Raw genomic sequence first — 21,559 nt, 5'->3', positions numbered from 1 at the left:
CCACACACGCACACACACACACACACACACACACTGTATTAAATCTACAAACAACGTCACTGCATGAGGATTAAATCAACCAACACTGCCACCTTGTGCCCACTCTACATACAAGGCCATTGGAGGGAGTAACAGATGCTCAGAAAGGCCACTGACTTCTCAGTCATAAATATAAAGTTGAGTGTTTTTCTCTTGTCCTGCTGAAGTGGTAATCATATCTTTATGGGGCAGCGTGGCAGACATATGTATATATGTATATATGTAAAGTCTTATTCATAGAGAAAGAAAAAAATACAAACATTGAAACCATTTTTTTCTTGTAGTTTATTTGCGGGAAATTACATATAAAACAAATGTGTGTCTTCCAGCAGTCAGATAAAAATATGTGTAGTTTTATCGAAGGTGGTTACAATTATTAACGTATTAATTATGTTATACGATTATTCTTCTTATTATTATGCACACATTCACATGTTTTAACCTGAACTGTGCTGTGCTAAAGATGGATTATGTTGAATGGATTTGAACATAAACACCATCATGGCTTCTGGGAAATCCACGTGTTGATATCTGAAAAGAGAAAAGGGAAATTCATTTTAGCCACCAATTCTTTTGTAGTCACAGCAAAAAGTCATATGTCCAGATTGTGTTTGTTTGCACGTGTAGTACTTCTAAATGTTAATCCTGCAAATTATTGCAATTATGGCAAACTCAATTAGTACTTTTGTGAAGCTTGAAGATGCCTTGTACATTTATACTGTTATTTATGCTATTTTATATTTTCAATGGTTTCCTACACTGCTAGAAATAACGCTGTTTGTAGGTAAAATATGTCAAGTAGTTGTTCATTAATGTAAAATAAAACGTAAAATATGTACGTACATTTTATATATATATATATATATATATATATATATATATATATATATATATATATATATATATATATATATTACGTGTGTGTGTGTGTGTGTGTGTGTGTTATAATACAGAACATATAGCATAATATAAAAAGCAATTGTGTTGGTGTAACATTTTCATTGTGTGCAACAACTTGACACAACAAAATCATAAGCAAATTTTTCAAGGGTATTTCATACACGAGCGTATTCGAAATGGGGAAAGTAATTCATGTTGTGTACCAGTATTTGTGCGTGTGTTTGTGTTTCCTGAGCGGATGTTTTTTCACTGTCTGCAGTTGTGCCTCTTAATAAGTCGAACTCTATGAGTTGACATCATGTGCAGCCGATTTGTACCAGTATTGCTCCAGTCCACTGTTTATTGCTACGTGTACTGAATCTAAAAGGTGGGCATAACAAGGTCCCAAACAATGGGAAAGTGACACATTTGTAGAGCATCGCCCGCTCTGAGGTAAGCCGTGGGCCAGTCTGGCGTCCCCACGCGCGCAGAACTCCAACCATAATCTACAGTTGATGTAAATGTAAAAGAAATTCCAAGCAAACTTTCAATTCCAGCCATATCTCCAGCGAGAAGCGCAGGGCAGTGCGAGTTCTCTCTACCGCATGGAGGCCACAACAGGGCCGCGTCATTTCACAAGATAATCTTGTGCTAGTTAAAAACCATAATGCCTCTTTTGGGGTCTTGCCTTGCTAATAAGCGCTAAGCTGCGTCTGAGAGCATTGTTACAGCCGTCACGTTACAATTATGGATTTTGTTTTCGCTCAGATCCATCGACACAGTTGACAGCAAGCGCTTGGAAAAGTTGGGGCCTGGAACATCGACTTGAGGGATTTGGCGTTTGAATTTCCTGTAGTGAAAAATCCATTACGTGTCAACAGGCCAATACAAACAGTCTCACGCAGACCTCGGCTATGTGCTGAGCTCGCAATTAGCAGAGCGCAGTTTGGCAGCTTCTCTCTTTTTCCCTTTCGTCTTGCAGTTAAGCCTCGCGCTCATGTCGCAGCTGCTAGTACACAGTGTAAGAGATAAAGTCTTTTTTTTGGTGTAACAGCTCTGAGTGAGCGCTTCTCGTCAAGTCAAAGGAAATACAGGCCAAACGGGCTCTCAGTTTATTGCCGCTTCCAACGCCTGAGACGCAGCCATGTGATTCGTCTTTAGGGCTGCAATAAAACACTTACAGCTCTTTTTCTCCCGAGTCACATACCAACAGCTGACTGTGAGCGCGCCGAGCTTTACTCGCAGCTCGCGCTGGCAAAGAAGCGAAGAGCGGCGCGGGCAAAGAGTGGGGCAATATTAAATACCCCCCTAATGAAAGGCTCTCACTTCAAAGCCGATCGAGAGTTATACTGTTGAAGATCAAAGACTCAGAACTTGCAGAGACACGTCACCTGCTTTGATCTTTCTCATTTTCGGACAGAGTGCAGGATGAGGCGCAGGCCTAGCATAGGCGCTAAAGTAATGTAGGAGAGGGCAGACGGTAGGCCAACAGTGCTGCGCTCAGCACGCGCATATCAGCTTCTTCGTTCCTCTCATTTATTCTACATTTGCCGCAGCAAATCTGTGTTTATCTGCGTGTGTGACGAGGCTCACGTGCAGCTCACATTCACTTTTCTGACTGAGATCGTGTTGATTAGCCGTTGACTCTGCAAACAAGGAAAGGTTTTGATTTGCGGCGAATATGTTTCTCTTGTTGTTTATTTATTTATCTGTTTTTGTCTTTATTTAAGAAGCAAATTTGCAAAAAAATTAATTAATTAAGAAGTGTTCACTAAAAATCTAAACATATGAATAGTCAATTTGTACGCACAGAATAGGTTGTGTGTATAAGCGATGACTCACCAAGCTGTGGTAACTAATCATAATCATAAATCATAAATATCGCAAATCTTGTATTTTATTGTTGTAAGAGCGCATTACTAAATAATAACTACTAATAACAATTACTGCACTGGAATCGAACAATTTTGCACTTATTATTTAGGAATTATTATTATTATTAGCATAATAATTCATATAATATGAAAATAAAAAACAATAATGAAATAAATATATAGATTTATTGTTTATTATTATTATTATTACTGCTATTGTTGTTATTATAACTGGCCTACAAATAAACAACCAACAACAATATCAGCAACAATCCAATCATTATCAACAACATTATTTTGATCATTACTGTTATAATTATTGTTGTTATTATTATTGTTATTATTATTATCATCATCATCATCATCAGTATTTTGTGATGTATTATTTTTGTGAATATTGTTCATAGGAATTACTTTAAAAACTAATCTAAACCAAATTATTATTACATTTATAAGCTATTTTCCTCTTTTCTGACTTAATAATAATATAATGTAATGTTGTATTAAGATATATTTACGTCAGCGATCGCTCATCTATATCCGATTGCTGTATGAGTGAAATAAGTGTGGGCGAAATGCGAGCAGGCAACTATTTTTTGTAGCTCGCGCAGTGTCTTTAAGACATTAATCCCCTTCTGTTCACAGGCAGCGCTGCGTCAAGCACCATTTTTTCGTTAATGTCATTTACGTCTGAAATAAATTGAATTAATAAGCAGATTTACATACCTCACTCCTGTTTAGAGCCTTTTCCCCTGTCAGGCAGGGGCTAAACTCTGCTCTTCTGTCAATCTAATATCGCGCGCACCTCTTTCAGGACCACTGTTTTTGGCCTCACACTTTCAGTCATGTGGACTGCATTAGGGTCACTCGCTCTGCACCACGCGCTCATTTCAAAATGCCCGTTTTTCCACTTTTGTGATCGAGAGGGATTTTACAGATCATTCAACCTACGGGGCCACATTTGCGTAAATCAGGTAAAAATATGGAGCTGTCCGCTCTGATTTCTCCGCTGGGTGTGAGGTTTAAGGTTTGAGGGCTAATACTGACCACAGGAGCCACAATGATGCCACGTTAATCCGCAAAACTGTAAAGACTTGCTTCGCCATTCTGCTCGGAAATTATTCGAGCCTCAGTTTGAAGCGCACATTGTGTTTAGGTAATTGCTAAAGAATAAGCAGCATTCAGTCTATGAGATAAGCGACCCGCTGCACAGCCCCCCCCCCACCCCCCCCAAAAAAAAAAAGTGCAGACGGTAATTACTTCAGAGCTGGAAGTCTTCAGTTGGTTTTGTGACTTTTATGGCACCGAGGCGCGTTTGACGCATTCTTTAGTAAGATGCCCCCTCCCCCCCGCCTCCTTCCTCTTACCCCTTTAGCGGCGAAATTATCAATACAATACAAATGAGGAAAGGAAAGGCAAAGACGTTTCCCTTTTACAACCAAGAAAAGCCCGAGGAAACGAAAAGAAAACAGATATTTCACACAATAATGAAATGATCTCCCTGTTCAAACGGCCTCAGTGGAGCTCTTTGACTGAAGTGTAAATAAGCCCATTTAGAGAAATATATATTAACCACTTTATACTGTAATTGCTCATTTCAGCACAAAGGCCCATGATACCTGCTGCTGTGGGGTAACGTTGATGATTTAACCGGCAAATATATTCAGTGTTCAGTAGAGTTTTAAGCTCTTATCATCAGGACAGCTCCGCCATGGACAAGTCCACTGTTTTCATCTAAAAACATCAACATATCATTCTTAAATGTAATATCATAGAAGACATTGTGCACATTAATGTGAATAGGTCCTTCGATTAAGTGAATTCGAGCTCATTTGAACGTGCATAAAAGCCAAATATTCCCACGAACTCACTTATTGAGCATGTTGTTTGCCTCCCTCTCTGACTTATGACGCATTTGACGCACTGATTGTTGTACATTTAGGTCATATTTCCCTCCTTATCCAAAAGAGAGAGCGAGAGAGAGAGAGAGAGCGAGAGAGAGAGAGAGAGAGAGAGAGAGAGAGAGAGAGAGAGAGAGACTGTTTTCCTTAAACATTATCAACTGAAACCAGTGGGATATGAAGCTACAAGCTACATATTCCCCTCGTACACAGCGCTTTCAATTGGTGGAGAGTGGTCAGGTGACGTTGTCATATTGTCCTTCCTTGAGCCAAGCCTTGGCTATAACACTTGGTTTGCGCGTCTTAACCGGAGACTAGAAATTAATATTATTGAAATCCCGCTTGAACTTCATTTGAAAGCGAGTTTGGAAGGCAGGAAGGACACGCGCGAAGTGTTGTGTTGTGAGAGTGAGTGTGTGTGTGTATGTGAGAGTGTGTGTGTGTGTGTGTATGCATGGGCGAGGGACACACACACACACTTAGGCGCGCAGAGAGGAAAGCGTGAGAGAGCCTGGGAAAAGGTGGGAAATAGGAAAGAAGGTAGAGTTGATGAGAGGGCGATAGGGGGGAAACAAAAGAAAAAAAAAAACAAAAAACCGGCATGAATTCGTATTTCGCGAACCCGTCGCTCTCGTGCCATTTATCCGGTGGCCAAGAGGTTTTGCCCAACATGCCACTGAACACGAGCACCTATGATCCGGTCAGACATTTCTCGTCTTACGGCTCCACGGTGACCCAGAACCGGATTTACGCGTCCCCTTTCTACTCCCCCCAAGACAACGTGGTGTTCGGGTCAAGCCGGGGACCCTACGAGTACGGATCTAACGTGTTCCTCCAGGACAAGGACGTGCTCCCCAGCTGCAGGCAAACGAGCATGGGACTCAATGCGCAGAGCCACGTTGCTCAGGACTACAGCCTGGAACAAGCTCGAGGCGGGACGCAGGAGCAGAAGGGAAACATTCAGATCTACCCGTGGATGCAGCGCATGAACTCGCACAGCGGTGAGTTTAGTCAGCAGTGGGGCTTTTGGGGGGGATCTACCCTGGTGGAAACGGCTCGCCCTTTTTTACGATATGTCCTAGCAACGGAGCGGCTACATTTTATGGCCCCATAAACCACTGCTAAATCGTCAGACTATAAAAGGGCCCTTTTTTCAAAGAGGGGGAATCCCATTTGGCCAAAAGCTCCTTCTAAACTCCAGCACCAAAAGAATTTTTAAAAACTTGCGCCTAGTTTTAAAATGCCCTGGAAATTGAAAACAAATTTCTGAATATTTTTAAAAAAGTGAAGTTGTGGAATATTAGCGAAGAGTTTGAGGGGAAAAAAGTAAGAAAAGGTACGTCTCACTCAATCGCTGATATATTTTATTCATTTACATATAATTATTTAATACATAAAAGACGATGCAAATCGCCAGCTGCAATTTCCCACTTGCTAATAGTTCCGTATGGATTTTTTGTGCTTTGGTTACTTGTCATATTTGTTCATTCACTTCATATTATCTCTCCATCGTTCTTTGTTTTTTCCATGTTGTAAACAGGAGTTGGGTACGGCTCAGACAGAAGGAGAGGTCGACAGATTTACTCCCGATACCAGACCCTGGAGCTGGAAAAGGAATTCCACTTCAATCGCTATTTGACCAGACGCAGACGGATTGAGATCGCCAACGCTCTGTGCTTAACAGAGCGCCAGATCAAAATCTGGTTCCAGAACCGCCGCATGAAATGGAAGAAAGAGACCAACTTAACTTCGACTGTAACCGGAACCGAGTCGGGGCCAACGCAGGAGGCAGAGAAACAGAGTGTTCAGGAGAAGACAGAAGAAGTGAAAAAGAATGACTAATAATACGTTTCTATGTTTTGTATTTTAATCCTAAACGCCTGTTAAACTGCAACGTAACTACCTAAACTTCTCAGAAATGCAATTGTAACTGCATGGACTGTATATTCTGCTATATCTCTTTCCCTTTCCCCTATCAATACCACACAAATACTCACATAGAGTAGAGAGAGAGAGAGAGACAGAAGGAGAGAGGGTATACCCAGCGTTATGCAATTCACACCTCTTTGTATTGCCTTGTTTTTGTCATTGTGGATAAACAAATAAAAAATGTCACCAATACATGCTATTTGTGTGGTACCCAGTCCTAGTATTATTGTGTTTCTATAGCCTTGTAGACAGTTACTCTATGAAACGAACTGTGCGCTACTTGGATCAGTGGGCTATGCTTTTGTTTTCTCACTGATGCAGTTTGCAAAAATGTACCATCAGCATTTCAAATGTGAAGGAAAAAATATAGTCTATGCACATATTGTGTTGTTTTGTTCTCGCTCATTTGTACAAAAGCACCAGCATTGACGGGATGAACCGTACTACCTAAACTCTTCTGACTTTTTGTGTTAAATTCATTCGCCTATATCCCGTCAGTGCATGGATGTGCAAAGCGCCGCTGTACTGGCTAAACTTATACTGTTCAGTGAATTTAATAAAACAAAACAAAATAAAAAACTCTTATAGCCATCATTATAACGTCTTTAAGCGAATAAATCAGATATGAAAATGTAAAAAAAGAAAAAGAAAAAAGAGAAAAAAACACCTTGGTTCGCAATTATAAGTCTATTGTTTGTCACACAAATGTGTATTATTTAATAAAATGTATTAAAGACAAAACTGCTCGGTTTGCTTTGTCTACTTCATATCTTTTTTTTATAAAACCACATCATATTTTGATTGTACGCAACACTTTCCGTTTTCCACAAACTAAGCGTTAGTTCCAGTTGAAACAACATGAATACATGAAATATTTAATGCAATTTGGGGGAAAATTCGGAATTATGTTGAAAAGAGACTTTTTCTCATGTCAGTGTTGGGTTGTCTCTTCTTTATATAACATACAACGTACTGAACAAAGTTATACATTAACGTATAACCGAATGGTTTCAGGGACTGCGGGAAACATATGATTACAGTACGGTTCCCTTGTCTGGGTGACGTGGTGCCTAATTTGAGGGACTGTTTGGTCAATAAATGGACTAGGCCGCCTGTGAGAAGTGATTTTTGATTAAAAATTGCACCAATGTACAGTTACGGCCAAATAGTCACTGTCACAACTGTTATTTTATGGTACCCTTGTAACAAGAGGGTTCCAACATCTTGGAACATCAGAGCATCTCCATTTGTCTCCCTTAAAAGAACATCCACATAAGCTGATTGAGATAGACAATAGAATTTTCAATAGTGATAGGCCTATGTCATTACAATAACACAGGAAAGGACTTTCGCACGCGCGCACGTGTATATGTGAGATACTGTGTCAGCTTTGCCCAGTATCAGACACCAGATGACGCTCTTGTCTAACTGTCTCGCCCCTTTTTGCCCAGACCCCTAGATGGTCTCCATACCACGAATTTATCGGACACGTTCCCCCAGTCCATCAATAACCTCCTGGGGATCAAGCCAATTTATGACTGGCCAACATTTGCACGTGATTCTATTTAAACTTCCCATATTTGGGCATTACACGTTGCATCCCGAAAAAAAAAAACGCAAATGATATCCCCCCACCTATAAATCCTGCTCTTTTTAGGACAAACCCCCTCAACTTCCAAAAAAGAGGCACCAAATCCAATAAACAGTATAAACAACAAACAACAAACAACCTATGTATGCTTTATGTTGATTTCTGGTGTGACTGCGTGTTTCTGGTGCTCGAGTCCTCTCTAGGCTGTTTTGTTTCGGAAGTAGAATGAGCTCGTACGTAGGGAACTCCTTTTGTAAGCCGACGCACGACGCGTCCTCTTTCACCATGCACACTTTTGGCAACTATGGGTCTCTCTCAGAGTTCCACCAGTCCAATTATGCTTACGGAGGGCTCGATCTCAGTGGAGCTCTAGCCCCTCAAGTGTCCTCCAACTCCCCGAAACGGGAGGCGATGAGCACACACGACCGTGCCAGGATCAGCGCACCACCACCACATCGACAACCCTGCGCAGCGGTGGGCTCCCCAAGCCCCGTTAGCACACGCGGGTACAACTTGCTCGGTCACGGACTGTTGAGCCAAAAATCCGAGGAGATTATGGAAGTTACGGAGAAGCCCAGCGACAAGAGCCAGGCTGGAGATGTGAAGCTGGAGAGCACTCCAACGATCAAACAGCAAACTAATTCGACTGAGCACCAGACCCAGTCGCAACCGCAGATCTATCCGTGGATGACCAAGCTGCACATTAGCCACGGTAAAGTTACATTTAATGTTTTTTTTAAAAAGGAGAGAAAAACTGTGCATCTCTCATTCTCGTCATCACATCTCCTTCCTCTCCGTGTTTTTAGTCCCTCCATACTTTTTTCCTCTTGAGTTTTATAGGCCAAAAGCAGGAAATAATAAAACTCGCGGTCGTAAATTTTATGACAAAGGCATCCATTGCTCGTAAACCTGTCCTGTTACTGTGAAGAGGTGATCTGCGGCCAAATTTACTGCGATATAATTGGATAAGAGAAACAAAAATAGAAAAAGCGACGAATGCAAATTTAAATATTGCTATGGGCGTTTGATTTCTTTCCAAGAAATCATTTAGCAGTGAAAATGGGAAAATGGGAAGGTGAGCTTTCTGCACTGAAAACGGGACAGAGGACAGAGTCCCATACTGAACCTCAAAGTCCAATTTTCGGCTATAGGACCATGCTTTAAAAATGTCATTCCCTTCCCGGAGCACTTAGTGGTTTTCAATGGTGTGACTGGCTTACGCTGCTCTAAAAGTGATACTTCCAAAAGGACTTGCAACCACAGCAGCAGTTTCTTTAATGCCAAAATCACGTGTACATTTAAAAAACTAGGGCACATTTTTTAATGGAAAGTATTTAAGTTCCATTCCATTTTGCAAGCTCCTCCATAGTCTTTTTTATTTTGAATGCTTTTTTTTATTTCATCGTGGTTAGATCAGGTATGTCTTGTGGATGGTGTGCTAGAGGACTTCATCATTTGCACTGATGCAAAAATGCATGTGGAAGAACGTCGCAAATGTGCAGGAGATAACCAATATCTTTCTGATGCCACCCCAGAATCTGATGGTAAAAGGTCACGAACCAGTTACACCCGCTACCAGACTCTGGAGTTGGAGAAAGAGTTCCATTTCAACCGATACCTCACACGGCGCAGGCGAATCGAGATCGCCAATAACCTCTGCCTAAACGAGAGGCAAATCAAAATCTGGTTCCAGAACCGCCGCATGAAGTGGAAGAAGGACTCAAAACTGAAAGTCAAAGGTGCTCTTTAATGTGATGGCATGGTGAGAGAATTATGGCATGGCAACGTGCCAAACAGGATGGAAATCCAACTTAAGTTTATCACAGTACCTTCAATGTTTGGAAATTATTTCATGCCTTTTAAGTACAGGCCATACAGGCCGTTTACGTGTTTGTAAAATTGTCGTTATGTAATATGTATTGTCGCATCACTTGTTGAGTTCATAAGACTGCCAGAGAGGAGGGGCTTATTTGGACCACGCCCATTCCCGTTTATTTTACAATATAGGTTGGTTGTGGAACTGTAACTATAGTGGTTGGAGAGTTCATTGTTTATGGGTGAAGAAAAAGGAAATATTGTTTTGTTTCAAAATGTGTACATATGTGACATTCGAGCTTTGAATATGAATTAATTTGCCTTCTGTATGTTACTTTTGTATGTCTAATAGACTATGTCTGTATATTGTACTGTCTAACGTGAACGCATCAACAAGACGAGCACAGTAATGACGAACTGCACGCAACGCGAGTAACTGAGCATATATTGTTATATTATGCACTGTACGCTGCACTATCACGCTAAGTCTTTGTGTTTCCTTACACTGTGGTTTTCTTTTGCTGTTGAAGACTGTAAATGGTTAGTCTGACTTTCTACCAGTAAAGTAAACTATTCGAGTTTGTTAGAACCAACAGGGGCGCGGTCAGTCAAGGGCTGACCAGTGAAATGTTACATAGTCCACTTTTTATAATTTTTTTTTAGTCTTCAATTGGTAAGAAGTGTGACATCATGTGTTTCTCCATTTTAGGGGCTAAATACGTCTAAATGCTTAATTATAGTTTATAAGCTCTGTATATAAGTGAAATAATGTGGTGGCCTCACGATGAAATAAACTTACGACTGAATAGCCTTCAAATCGCAATTCTGACTGCTTTATAACTTTCTATACCAGAAGAAATCTATTAAATATTAGATTTTTAGTTAGTTTCGTCCTTTCATAGCTAATAACTTCTAAAATAAATCTCTCAAGAAGCATTTTTATATTTTTATACATTCTTTAAAAAATAATGGTTCATTAAAGGTTCTTGACTCCAGGGGAAAATGCAAATGAATCTAACGTGAAGGTTCTTCAAACCTCAAAAAGGTTCTTCACACTTGCACATCTTATTTAGAAAAATGTGTGAACCATAAAGGCACATTCATTTCTACTGTATTTTATGTTTTGGCTGGATTCCTCATCCTGCACAGGCCTTTGCTTAAAGTACCCTTATATTTTTCAACCATGGCCTGTTTCCTTTCTGCTCATGAGTCTATGAGAAAACACTTCATGATGTTGGCTGTTATTTAAATGTTTGGCTCCATATTTCGTTACAAGTAAACACATTGCAAAGTGCTCGAGCACCAAACTGTTCGTTGACCAAATAATGAGGCGCGATGGGGCTTTCCCCGGCCACCAATTATTTACAGTAGCCCTCAGACAGAGGCGCATAAAACTTTATGACCCCAATAAAGTTTTACTGCGTTTCCTCACACCTCTCAAACACTGACAACTGTTTCCTTTTCAGCAGAGCAGCGGAAGTTTACACGCGCGTTTCAAAGAGCCGCTTGGATGAGAAGTACACATCGCACACAGATTCGCATTTAAACGTTTAAACAGTCTCGAAACGCCGAGACGATTGCGTAATTGCGTCATACATCGCAAAAAAGGCAGCATTTAAAACTGCTTTAGTGTATCTTATTGTAGCATAACAGCATTCTCCTTCATTCGAGACTCATGTCTTCACTAAATTGTTATGTTGGGTTACTTCATTTTTTCATGGTTCCTTCGTTCCTTTTTTCAGTGGAAATATGTCATTAAGATGAACTGACATGTTACATAACAGGTCCTCACATGCCTTGTCTATCACTCAAGGTCGAGAAAACAGTAGATGCACCATCTGAAATATATTATTATAAATAATCATGAAAATTAGTTCGTCTTTTTCTTATTCGTTTATTTACGTTGATTTAACCGAAGACATTAAGCTTCGCCCTGTTTTATCCTCCTCAGTATGACCAATGCGTTTTTTTAGTCCAACGACCTTCAAAAAAACCTTAACCTCCCGCAAAACAAAACAGCATTTTAACATCTTTAAGCAGCTTTTTTAGTCGCTCTTACTCACCTACGCTGAAGTTTTCAGAAACACTCGCTGGCTCACACGGCAGAACTGTGGCTACTAAGTTGCTTTTTTAAAAGTAAGCCCCTCTTTTTAGCTTTCTGGCCACGTATTTTGAAGTTTTGAGGGTTATTTATGCCGATTGCCTTAAGCTGGACCTGCGAGTGGTTCAGGGAGAGCACGTGGGGTCATTAGAGTGGGTTTTATGGCCTGGAAGACCTGACAAACCCTCAATATATTTACATCATATATAATCTTAACTGTCCGGAATCGCAGCTGTTGGCTCGCCTTATCTCAGAGAGAACGGCTTTAGGGCGGTTAGTGCGGCAGGCTCGCTCGCGCCGGACTCTGCAGTCCGGTAAGGTTCGACTCTCGCAAATGGATCCCAGGCGGTCGCAGTAAGTTAATAAGCTTGTTTCTCCCCTTTTAAATTAAATATGCACTTTCCTTTGCAACTCTCTCGGGAATTAATCAGCTCGCCTGATTCAATTGTTCTTTGAGAAATTGGCTCATGGAGCGCGTAATGCGTTCTTCTCCTGGTCTCCTTTTCAAATTCTTTCTCCACTTGGAAAGAATTGGTGCTGATGCCCGAACTGGGAAGTTTAGGAATTAGAGCTTCTTGGACTGTAATTATTTGTATCTATCTATTTTTTAATAGCGACTGTGCGTGCATTACTTCTTAAAATCCTCAAAAAGGATATTGGGTCCATACTTCAAAAGAAATTGTCTTTTTCCTGGCTTGGGCTGCACCATCTCTCAGAATTAACGCGGTGAATTTTGCATTCTCTTATTGTGAAATGATTAGGCCAAGTCTCTGTTGTGGAAGAACTGGTGAAGCTGAGAGCGCTTGTATTGGGTTGCAGATGAAAGCCCAGAGCGCAGCACATAGATCTTTAGATGAGACATTATGGGGGGTCATGTACAGGGCAGAGCTGCAACGCTGTGCAGTGGGGTCATGTACAGGGCAATGTGGACAACAATGCACAGGAACATGCTTAAACCAACAAAAGCCACTCCCAAGTCTTCGTAGCTCCTTATGTGCTTCATATCCATGCATGCCTTATATTTGGCATTGAAATACATCTGTCACATTCTGCAGGCTGGCTCTTATGAAAAAAAAAAAAACACCCAGCCATTGTTATTTGTTGGCTTTACTCGAGATATTCTGCGGTTTTTAATTTGATAGACGAGGCCCCGCTTGACCATTATAATCATGGTATGAAAAGTTTAAGCCATAGCTTTCTTTACAGTGTTATATTTGGACTAAGAGACTTGCGGCCTTCTCTTCAGTCAGATGCCTCTCATTCTGTCTAAGCCTGGCTTGCTGGAGCTTGAAAAAGACCCTGCTCTGCCACTTTCTTTGTACATGGTTGACTTTATATGTTGCTGCATTCTGTGGCTTATTAAACATATGCTATATTTCAAGAAGAAATATTTGAAAATGAACTAATAAGGCTGCTTTGTGGCTTAGCCTCATGATGGTTAATGTTGTACAGCTGTCATATATTAGCTTTCACATGATGAAATGACCCACTGATAAATCATTTTTAGTAAAAGTTTTCCATGTTTGCTTCAAATCCCTATATATTTCCAAATGTTGGAAATAATATTAAAGAGAAAACAGTTTGAAGCCTTCGCATTTAAGGGTCCCTGTCATTTTAACACAGCCTGACCTTGCTCTCTCGCATAAGGAATCAATCCATACTGTGGCTGTGCTTGGCCGTGTTTCAAAAATCCTGAACTAGCAGGATCCCTGCACTGCAAATTTTAGTGTTTGCTCTGAAATGGTTTCTCAAGGGTAGGAAAAACGCTCAATGTGTGGTGCAGGCATACACAAGGACCAGGACTCTTTGATGCCATGTTGAAACTGTAATGAAAGGGCACTCTTTGACACTAAAAAGGCTGCCGAAGAAGGTTGAGGGCTCTAAAAAGTAAAAGGTGTAAAAAGGGTTCTTTAGAGTAAAACCATAAAAGAACCACCAGGTTTGCTTCTCAAAAGACATGTTGCAACTTTTTTTTCTTGAATAACCATTTTTGAGAAAAGAGACGTGTGAGTGAGCATAAAGAACATTTTAAAAGTCTGAAGACGTTTCCCGGAATATCAAGATTTCATACCAGCTAATGTTTTGCCTAGAACCGTACATCCAAGCACCATTTAGAACCATTTATTATTAAAATGTGCAGTTAAAGCAATAGATCATCAATATGTCCTCTTGCATACTCATGCACACTCTCAGCAGAAAGGACTCAATATTGCACCAAAAAGGTTCTTTGACTTGTAACAATAGAGGAACCCTTTTTCGGTGCTATATAGGAGAATTTTAGAAGGTTCTGCAAACAATCACATACAACCAAATTTTCAATCACAGAGAAGAACCGTGTGACCTTGCAAAAAATGGTCCTTTAAGTTGTTATAGTTCTTTATAAAATCACTGCCTTTACTGAAGGATGTAAAAGAATATGTTTTTAATTATAGATATATAGTGTATTATAGAGGTTCTTTATAAGAATGAAATATCCCTTGAAATCTTTTCAGTATTACATGGTAGTGAAAGTGTGCAGAGTGGTCTCAACTCTGCTGTATGTTGATGATGCATAGACTGTGAAGCTTTTAAGAAGAGTTCCAGCCCAAAAAAAAGGAAATGTTAATGTAAAAATAGACACTACTCAATGAGTGATGTTGAGTTTTTAATGCCAAAATATAATTTTGGAAAGAAAAGGGTCTAGTTTTGATGCAAGATAAACATAAACCATTGTTATTATTATTGTTGTTGTTGTTGTTGTTAATATTATTAAAGGTGATTCATTTGTAATGATTTAAAATGTGTTACCACTACACATTTAAAAGTCAATGTGCCAAAAATATAAAATAAAATAGTAAATAAAAGGTTCTTGTGTGATACCACAGAAGAACCTTGTTGACTCCCTAAAGAAGCTTTCAATAGATGGTCTTTAATGAAAATGGGATGCATGTTTTAAAGCTTAAACAAATTTTCTGCATCTAAAGTTTTTTTGCTAGAAGCATTTGTCCAAGACAAGAACCATTAAGGAACGTTTCTTTTTAAGAGACCATGTTTCTGAACAGCGTTTGAGCTTAACTGCAAAGCAGACCCCCTACCCAGCCACATTCTTTACAAAAGGTGCCAAACTGTCATAGAAAACCATTTTTGGCTCCCTCACGAGCCATTTTAGTAAATGAGATGTGTGAGTGTTAAAGACGTTTCACATAATGTAAAGATTATTTACCAATTTAAGGCTCCTCGAATTTTTTTTCTTTACACTCTGCGGAGCTTCTTTTAATCTTTGAAAGGTTCTTCACACTCACACATCTCATTCTCTAAAGAACCATTGATTAAACATTTGTTCAGGGAACCAAGGTTCCCAATAATCATGTTTGTTGTATTTGAGAGGGTACAGTTATACCTCAGCTTTGTAATCTTAGGTCATACATAATTGATGGTCATTTTTGATGTCAAAGTAGTTTCTGTGTTGCAGGCTCAACAATGAAGTGCAAGCACAAAAAAGCAGTTAGACAATTTTCCTTAATTCCTATGTACACTGACTCCCTCTCAGTGTAGGTGTTTAAAGAAATACTAGTGGAGATGAAGAGTGTGCAGAACTGAGGCCTTTTCTGCCTATTCTTATGGTTGTAAATACCATGGAGTTGTAAATACCATGGACAGTCAAAAGGGCTTTCCTTCAGGGCAGTGTGATGGAGACATTTCTGTAGTTTCTCAGAGGCAAGACTGAAGCAGGAGTGTTGACTTCAAAGTATGACGTCAAAGAGCAGAAAAGTCACTCTTTGAGGTCAATTAAAATTAGTTTGTTCATTCTAAGCTGCTAGTTTTGTCAATTTGTAGCAGATTAAGCTGTCAAAAAAGAAAAGGCTTATGCTGCTGACATTAAATTGGCCAGTGCACTAATTATATAACTAATGTTGCTGTTGGGACAAAACCTTGTACCACCATTTTTTGGATATATTTTAACATCTCTTATGAAGTTAGGTCATCTTCAATATATTTATTTTATAAGAGAAAGAAAAAATCCTTCTTAGAAAAAAAAACTTTGTTTTGTATTCTAGGTCGTTTTGGACCATTTCTACTGGAGAATTTACCAATAAATTTTTGACACAGTGTAAATTGTGGCTGCCATTTTCAAATTCTTTACAGTGAAATCATCAAAACAGAGATAGGAAGTTTTGTTCTGACAGTGATGACATCCCAACTGCATGACTACATAAGCTCGTATACTCTTAACAAATACGAGTTCTTAAATGGTTCTAAGAAATATCTCTAATGGCTGTGGAACCTTAGAGGTCCTTCAAATTTTAAAGAACCATGAATTCAAAGCTTTTTAGAGAACCAACAGTGGTTGTTCTCTTGCACTGCTTCAAAGAGCCCTTTTGGAACCTTTATTTTTCAGAGTACTGAAGAGAGTCTCAACATCAACTGATGGCCATCAGCCCTGGAGGAAAAATAAAGGTCAGAACAAAGGTGAAAATGATAGAACAAAGCTAGCCGAAGGTCACTTCATTGAGCATTTGGCTGCGATGTGGCAGGTTACAGGTCTGAGCCTGCATCACAGCATTATTACAGTAGCAGATGTTTTACTGTGTCTTGAAAACACTGTGTTTGTTTATAAACTCATCCAAATGTGACCCCTAATGGAGCTGGCATGAGGGCTGTGTTTCACATGTCAGCAGGAAGTTTGGTCTGGATATTGCTGCTCTACAGGTTGTGTTGACTGCATAATAATTGGTGATTGTAACTTGAAAGTGTTGCCTACACTGCCTCAGAGGTCTTCTTTAGCTTCTACAGTTTCATCTAAACACAGGCCTCTGCTGTAATCTCAGAGATCCTGTATGCGTTTCAACTTTTCATGATCTAATAAGTGCAGCTCATGTCATTTGAGGACTGCTCCACAGAAAAATATAAAGCTAATGATGAATATTAAGGGTGTTAAGCCAAGAAAGCAGAAAGCATGTGCATTGCTTCTATTTTGTGAATAACATCCCTCAAGGGGCAATTCTACCAATTTTCAGTTTAAATCATATTTCTATTATTAAAATATGATCCAAGTCATTTTCACATCAAACTGAGAAGTTTGATGTGAAATGTTGTGTTGTAGAGAAACTTACTGAGTCAGAGTTATTTACAGTGGTGGCCGACATCTGAAGAGATTAATGCCTCTAAAGCTTCCAGTACAGAAAGTTATCTCATGAAATGGTTATGAACACATTGCCTGATGCCTGAGACAAAGTTCTGCGACAGCTTTAGGATAAGGTTTAAGGCTTATGTACTACATATTTTCATGACAGAAAGATACAAGAAGGGTGTTCTAAGGGGTTCTAAGGCAAAATAGTCCCCAAAGAAAACGTTTTCAAATTTACCACTACTTTTTACCATTATTAACATTATATAAAATCTCAAAAGGCACATGTATGTTCACTGGTCATTTTTGGATAGTAAATAAAATGGCTATATTTGCATTCTGGCTATAATAAAAGTCATGACCCTGTTTAATTTTACCACCATTGTAAAGAAATCTAAGCTGGTAAGTTTTATTTTCACATCAGAGCAATTTGATTGAGTTTACACTGCAGCCATTGAGACAAAGTTGTGAAAAATTGGTGGATGTTTTAAGTGTGTTGTGAAGATAATTTTCTTCATATTGATACTTGATCAAATTTATAAATATAAACTCACACACTTAAGGTCTTGTCACTGCACTGCGTGGTGCAATTGTAACTTGTAATTTCAGTGTGATTTCTAGCTATAGAAAGTGAATGAGGAGATTGCTTAATTTTCATGTGCACCTTTTCCCCATTAACAAAATATACCAACAACATTTTGTTTTTCAGTTTGCTTACTTTTAGCAATAATTTGCATTAAAATACTTAAATAGGTTGGAAAATATGTACACATTTGAATGAAAATGTGCAAATTCAATGCACTTCCTTCAGCCTCAAATTGTATCTTCTGGTAAGAGTTGAGGACGGAATGCTCCTGTATTATGTCCAATTAAACTTGAGAACACAAAACTGAAAGGCATTAAGGTACAGACTCATACATATGTTCTTCCAGTGTGTGCATGTGTATGGTATAACTAACCAGAAAAAAGTAACAAAAACGTCAAAAGCCAATAGGGGGCGCTGTTTTATATCCCTCTTTTTGTTCTTCTGCATTTGGGGTCAGCTCGCTGTCCTCCTTTTCAGGTTTTAAGGAGAAATAACCCTTACTGCAATACCACTTTTATGATAGCTCCACCACACCCTTCGAGGAGAATGGAAAAGCACCCAGGGCATTTAGACAAGGCATGCAGAGGGATGACTAGAAGGGAGTTGCAATATTAGATTTGCCTCCCACATTCTGTTCATAAATAAGTTCTTGTTAGGACAGGAGCAGCAGGTCCCAACAAGTCACTGGTAAATCCCATAGCATGTTAATGTTTAGAAAACCCAATGATAAGAAACGCTTGTTTCATGACAGCTAGAGATGTATTAGGAATGGTATTTGGCCCATTATGGTAGCTTATGGCACTGCAAAATATCCTTTGTTAACCTGTGGAAATGTTCACCAAAAGTGGCTGAAGCAATCAAAGGCACAGAGTCTTTTGGGTGGCTATTCATTTTAGATTTTATGAAAACATATTTCCAAACAAGAGATATTTATGAAGATCTCTCGGGATCTGCTTTTGTATTTCTCTCTCTATTTAAAATATGCTTATTGCTTATATATCTTAGAGAAATATCATTGTTTCTTACATGTATAAAAGTCTGTTGAAAGTCCAGCATGGTCCAAAACCAAACTTGACATTATTCAATATGTATTTATTTACTTATTATATATTTCTTTTTCATCAAAAGGGAGATTTTTGCATGTGGGCCCCCCGAAAGGGTGGGGTCAGTTTTAGATCTTCCATTTCTGCCAAAAATAAACAAATCCATCAAGGAAATAATTCTGAAAATAACTTGAGCTAAATGCATATCATTGTCCCAGTTAAGAGGATCATGCCTTAGGACAGTTCACTTAAGTCACCCTCAGAAACAAAAGGGAGAGAGAGAGAGAGGTAGAGAGAGAGAGAGACAGAGAGAGAGAGAGAGAGAGGGAGAGAGAGAGAGAGAGAGAGAGAGAGTATTCTTTATTCTATCTTTGTATCAGATTGTAGTGTCATTTATGTATGATTTGTGTGGTTTGTCCTTGATTGAATTATTATTGGTGGATTGTTAGCATTTAGCCATGTTGCAGATCAAAAAAATATAATTTCCCTTTTTAATAAATTTCGCTTTTTTTCCTCTTCCCCACTTTTCTCCCTCTCCACCTTTCAGTCTCTCTAACAGACAGGAAAGGATAAAACTATGAGAAGAGGGCAGAGAGCTTGGCGGTACCGGTAAGTCTTGGTTTTTGATTTTCTGGCCCGTCCAAACCTACCTGTCCTTTCTTGTTTCGCTAGGGAGCAAACACAGAGGGCAGTGTTCTCTGAGAAAGGCCACAGAAAGACCTCTCCGCCTGTTAATAATTGCTAAAAAGCTGTGTATTATAATGCTAGACCTGCAAGCTTTGCACTGATGGAAACAGAGCCATGATGTCATTAATAAAAAACATTCAATTTAATAAATAATAATAAACCTGATCGAGGTGTTACATTATAATTCCCCATACAAAATATAATAATAATAATAATAACAATAATAATAATAATAATAACAATAATAATACTAATAATAAATGTGATTTGTGTGGCATTTATTATTTTTAGCTAATTTTTCTTTTAAAACTACAGAAGGAATAGTTTAACAATTACAGGGATGCTGGAACAGCCAGAGATTGAGCGTATTAAACCACCAAACTCATTGATCCAAAATCAATGGCTAGAGGTCAATATTTTCCAATTATATATAACGTCTGAATGATTATAAGCAGATAACCTATTAGTCGTTTGTTTTTAATTAACGTCTAAATATATGTCCTTAATCAGGTGAGTAATAATATGAATTTAAGTTAAAACTACCTGTATATGTATAGGTACTCGAAAATACCGATTTGAAAACATGTATAAATAACTACACACCATATTATAGAGTTCCCCCAAACATCTTATCTAACTGCCTTGTTCTCTTAATGCTAGGCTGCTTTTGGGAAACTCCAGTAATCTCCTATTCAAACAGAGGTCATTCAGAGCAATTCAGAGTTTCTCTTGGCACTTTCATCTTGCCAGTGTTGGAGCATGTACTGTCCAGATAACATACAGTGCCAAGCGGTCAGTGTATTTCATATTTCTGAGAATCGAATTTAGCCCGCAGAAAGTTCTAGAACAGCTAGAACTAGAACAAGCCGTGCTAAAGGATTTACTGAAGTACTTACTTGTAGTTCACTAGTTATTTTTCTGATGTGATGATGTGGTGCTCTGACACTAAATTATATTCTAGTTTCGACACTCGCATGAAAGGAAAATTGAAAATAAAAAAATATCTATTAAATCTAATCTTAAGATAGAAAGAACCGCCACAGTGGCTCAGCACTCACCGGTGCTTATTGGTGGTTAATGAGTCATTTGGGCGCCCTTGAATGACACTGGATAATGTTTCCTTCCCGAGACTCAACTGAGAAGCAAATGGAAAATAGTAACAATAAAACACGAAATGAATAAAATGGAAAGTGGCATTAAAATAACATGCTAACTAGGAGTTTATGGAATTTAAAATCGTAACCTTTTACTCTTTCAGAAAAAAGAAAACACGTCTGTCTGTCTGTCTATCCATCCATCCTTATCATTTTTGGGGAAAAAAGACATTGGCTTACTTATATTAGCCTATTATTCTCTGATATCTGAAAAATAATAAAAAATAAAAATACAATGACTATGTATTTATCTGTTTATCTATCTATCTATCTATCTATCTATCTATCTATCTATCTATCTATCTACCTATCTATCTATCTATCTATCTATCTATAGCCATTCATTCATCCATGAAAAGACAAAAAACTTGCCAGTGTTAATATCGTTACCAATTACTCTTTCAAACACTGAAAATAGAAAAAAAGTCCATACATATCTGTTTGTCCGGCTACCCTTCTTTCCATATATCATCTTACCATTATATCATTTTTGTAAATTAATGAATAAATAAATAAAAAATAAAGACTAACTAAGTGGGTTTGGATACTTCAACCAATTCCTCTGTCAAAACTGAAAAAAAGGACATCTACACGTCTGTCTCTCTGTCTGTCCATCTATCTATCTCTCTATCTTCCCATCTATCATTTGTGTTATCAAAAAAAAAAATTCACTAACGTACAAATGAAACATCAAGCAAGTTCGCCCGCAGGGCTCCCCCCTCCCCCCCCCAACTCTCTACATTATAACTAGTTATTGAGCTTGGTGTTGGATCTGAGGCCATTTGTGTGCAGAAGGAATTCATCGTTGTTCGCTCATCAATAACCGCTTGGCAGTGAACTATTGGAACAAGTC

At 38.8% G+C, this 21,559-nt stretch overlaps 3 protein-coding genes across 4 annotated transcripts in view; all 3 read left to right on the top strand.

Moving 5' to 3' along the window:
• The window catches only part of hoxc3a (homeobox C3a), a 72,161-nt gene that overhangs the window by 26,013 nt on the left and 24,589 nt on the right, over nucleotides 1-21,559 (top strand). For both annotated transcript variants that reach the window (XM_017707943.2, XM_017707942.2), the window contains exon 2: nucleotides 19,413-19,474. The gene's annotated coding sequence lies outside the window, so the exon portion shown is untranslated. The remainder of the gene's footprint in view (nucleotides 1-19,412; nucleotides 19,475-21,559) is intronic.
• On the top strand, nucleotides 4,970-7,302 carry hoxc6a (homeobox C6a). The gene is made up of 2 exons (XM_017707946.2): nucleotides 4,970-5,694; nucleotides 6,234-7,302. The coding sequence occupies exons 1-2, from the start codon at nucleotides 5,295-5,297 to the stop codon at nucleotides 6,533-6,535; spliced, it is 702 nt and encodes a 233-aa protein (XP_017563435.1). The 5' UTR covers nucleotides 4,970-5,294; the 3' UTR covers nucleotides 6,536-7,302.
• Nucleotides 8,308-10,834, top strand: hoxc5a (homeobox C5a). Its single transcript, XM_017707947.2, has 2 exons — nucleotides 8,308-8,925; nucleotides 9,749-10,834. Exons 1-2 carry the CDS (start codon nucleotides 8,439-8,441, stop codon nucleotides 9,961-9,963), a joined length of 702 nt encoding a protein of 233 aa, XP_017563436.1. The 5' UTR covers nucleotides 8,308-8,438; the 3' UTR covers nucleotides 9,964-10,834.

Source organism: Pygocentrus nattereri, chromosome 9 (assembly GCF_015220715.1).
Source record: "Pygocentrus nattereri isolate fPygNat1 chromosome 9, fPygNat1.pri, whole genome shotgun sequence".
In the NCBI taxonomy this organism is placed as follows: domain Eukaryota; kingdom Metazoa; phylum Chordata; class Actinopteri; order Characiformes; family Serrasalmidae; genus Pygocentrus; species Pygocentrus nattereri.
The sequence above is the reverse complement of the archived record's forward strand: the minus strand, read 5'-3'. Positions and strand labels throughout refer to the sequence as shown.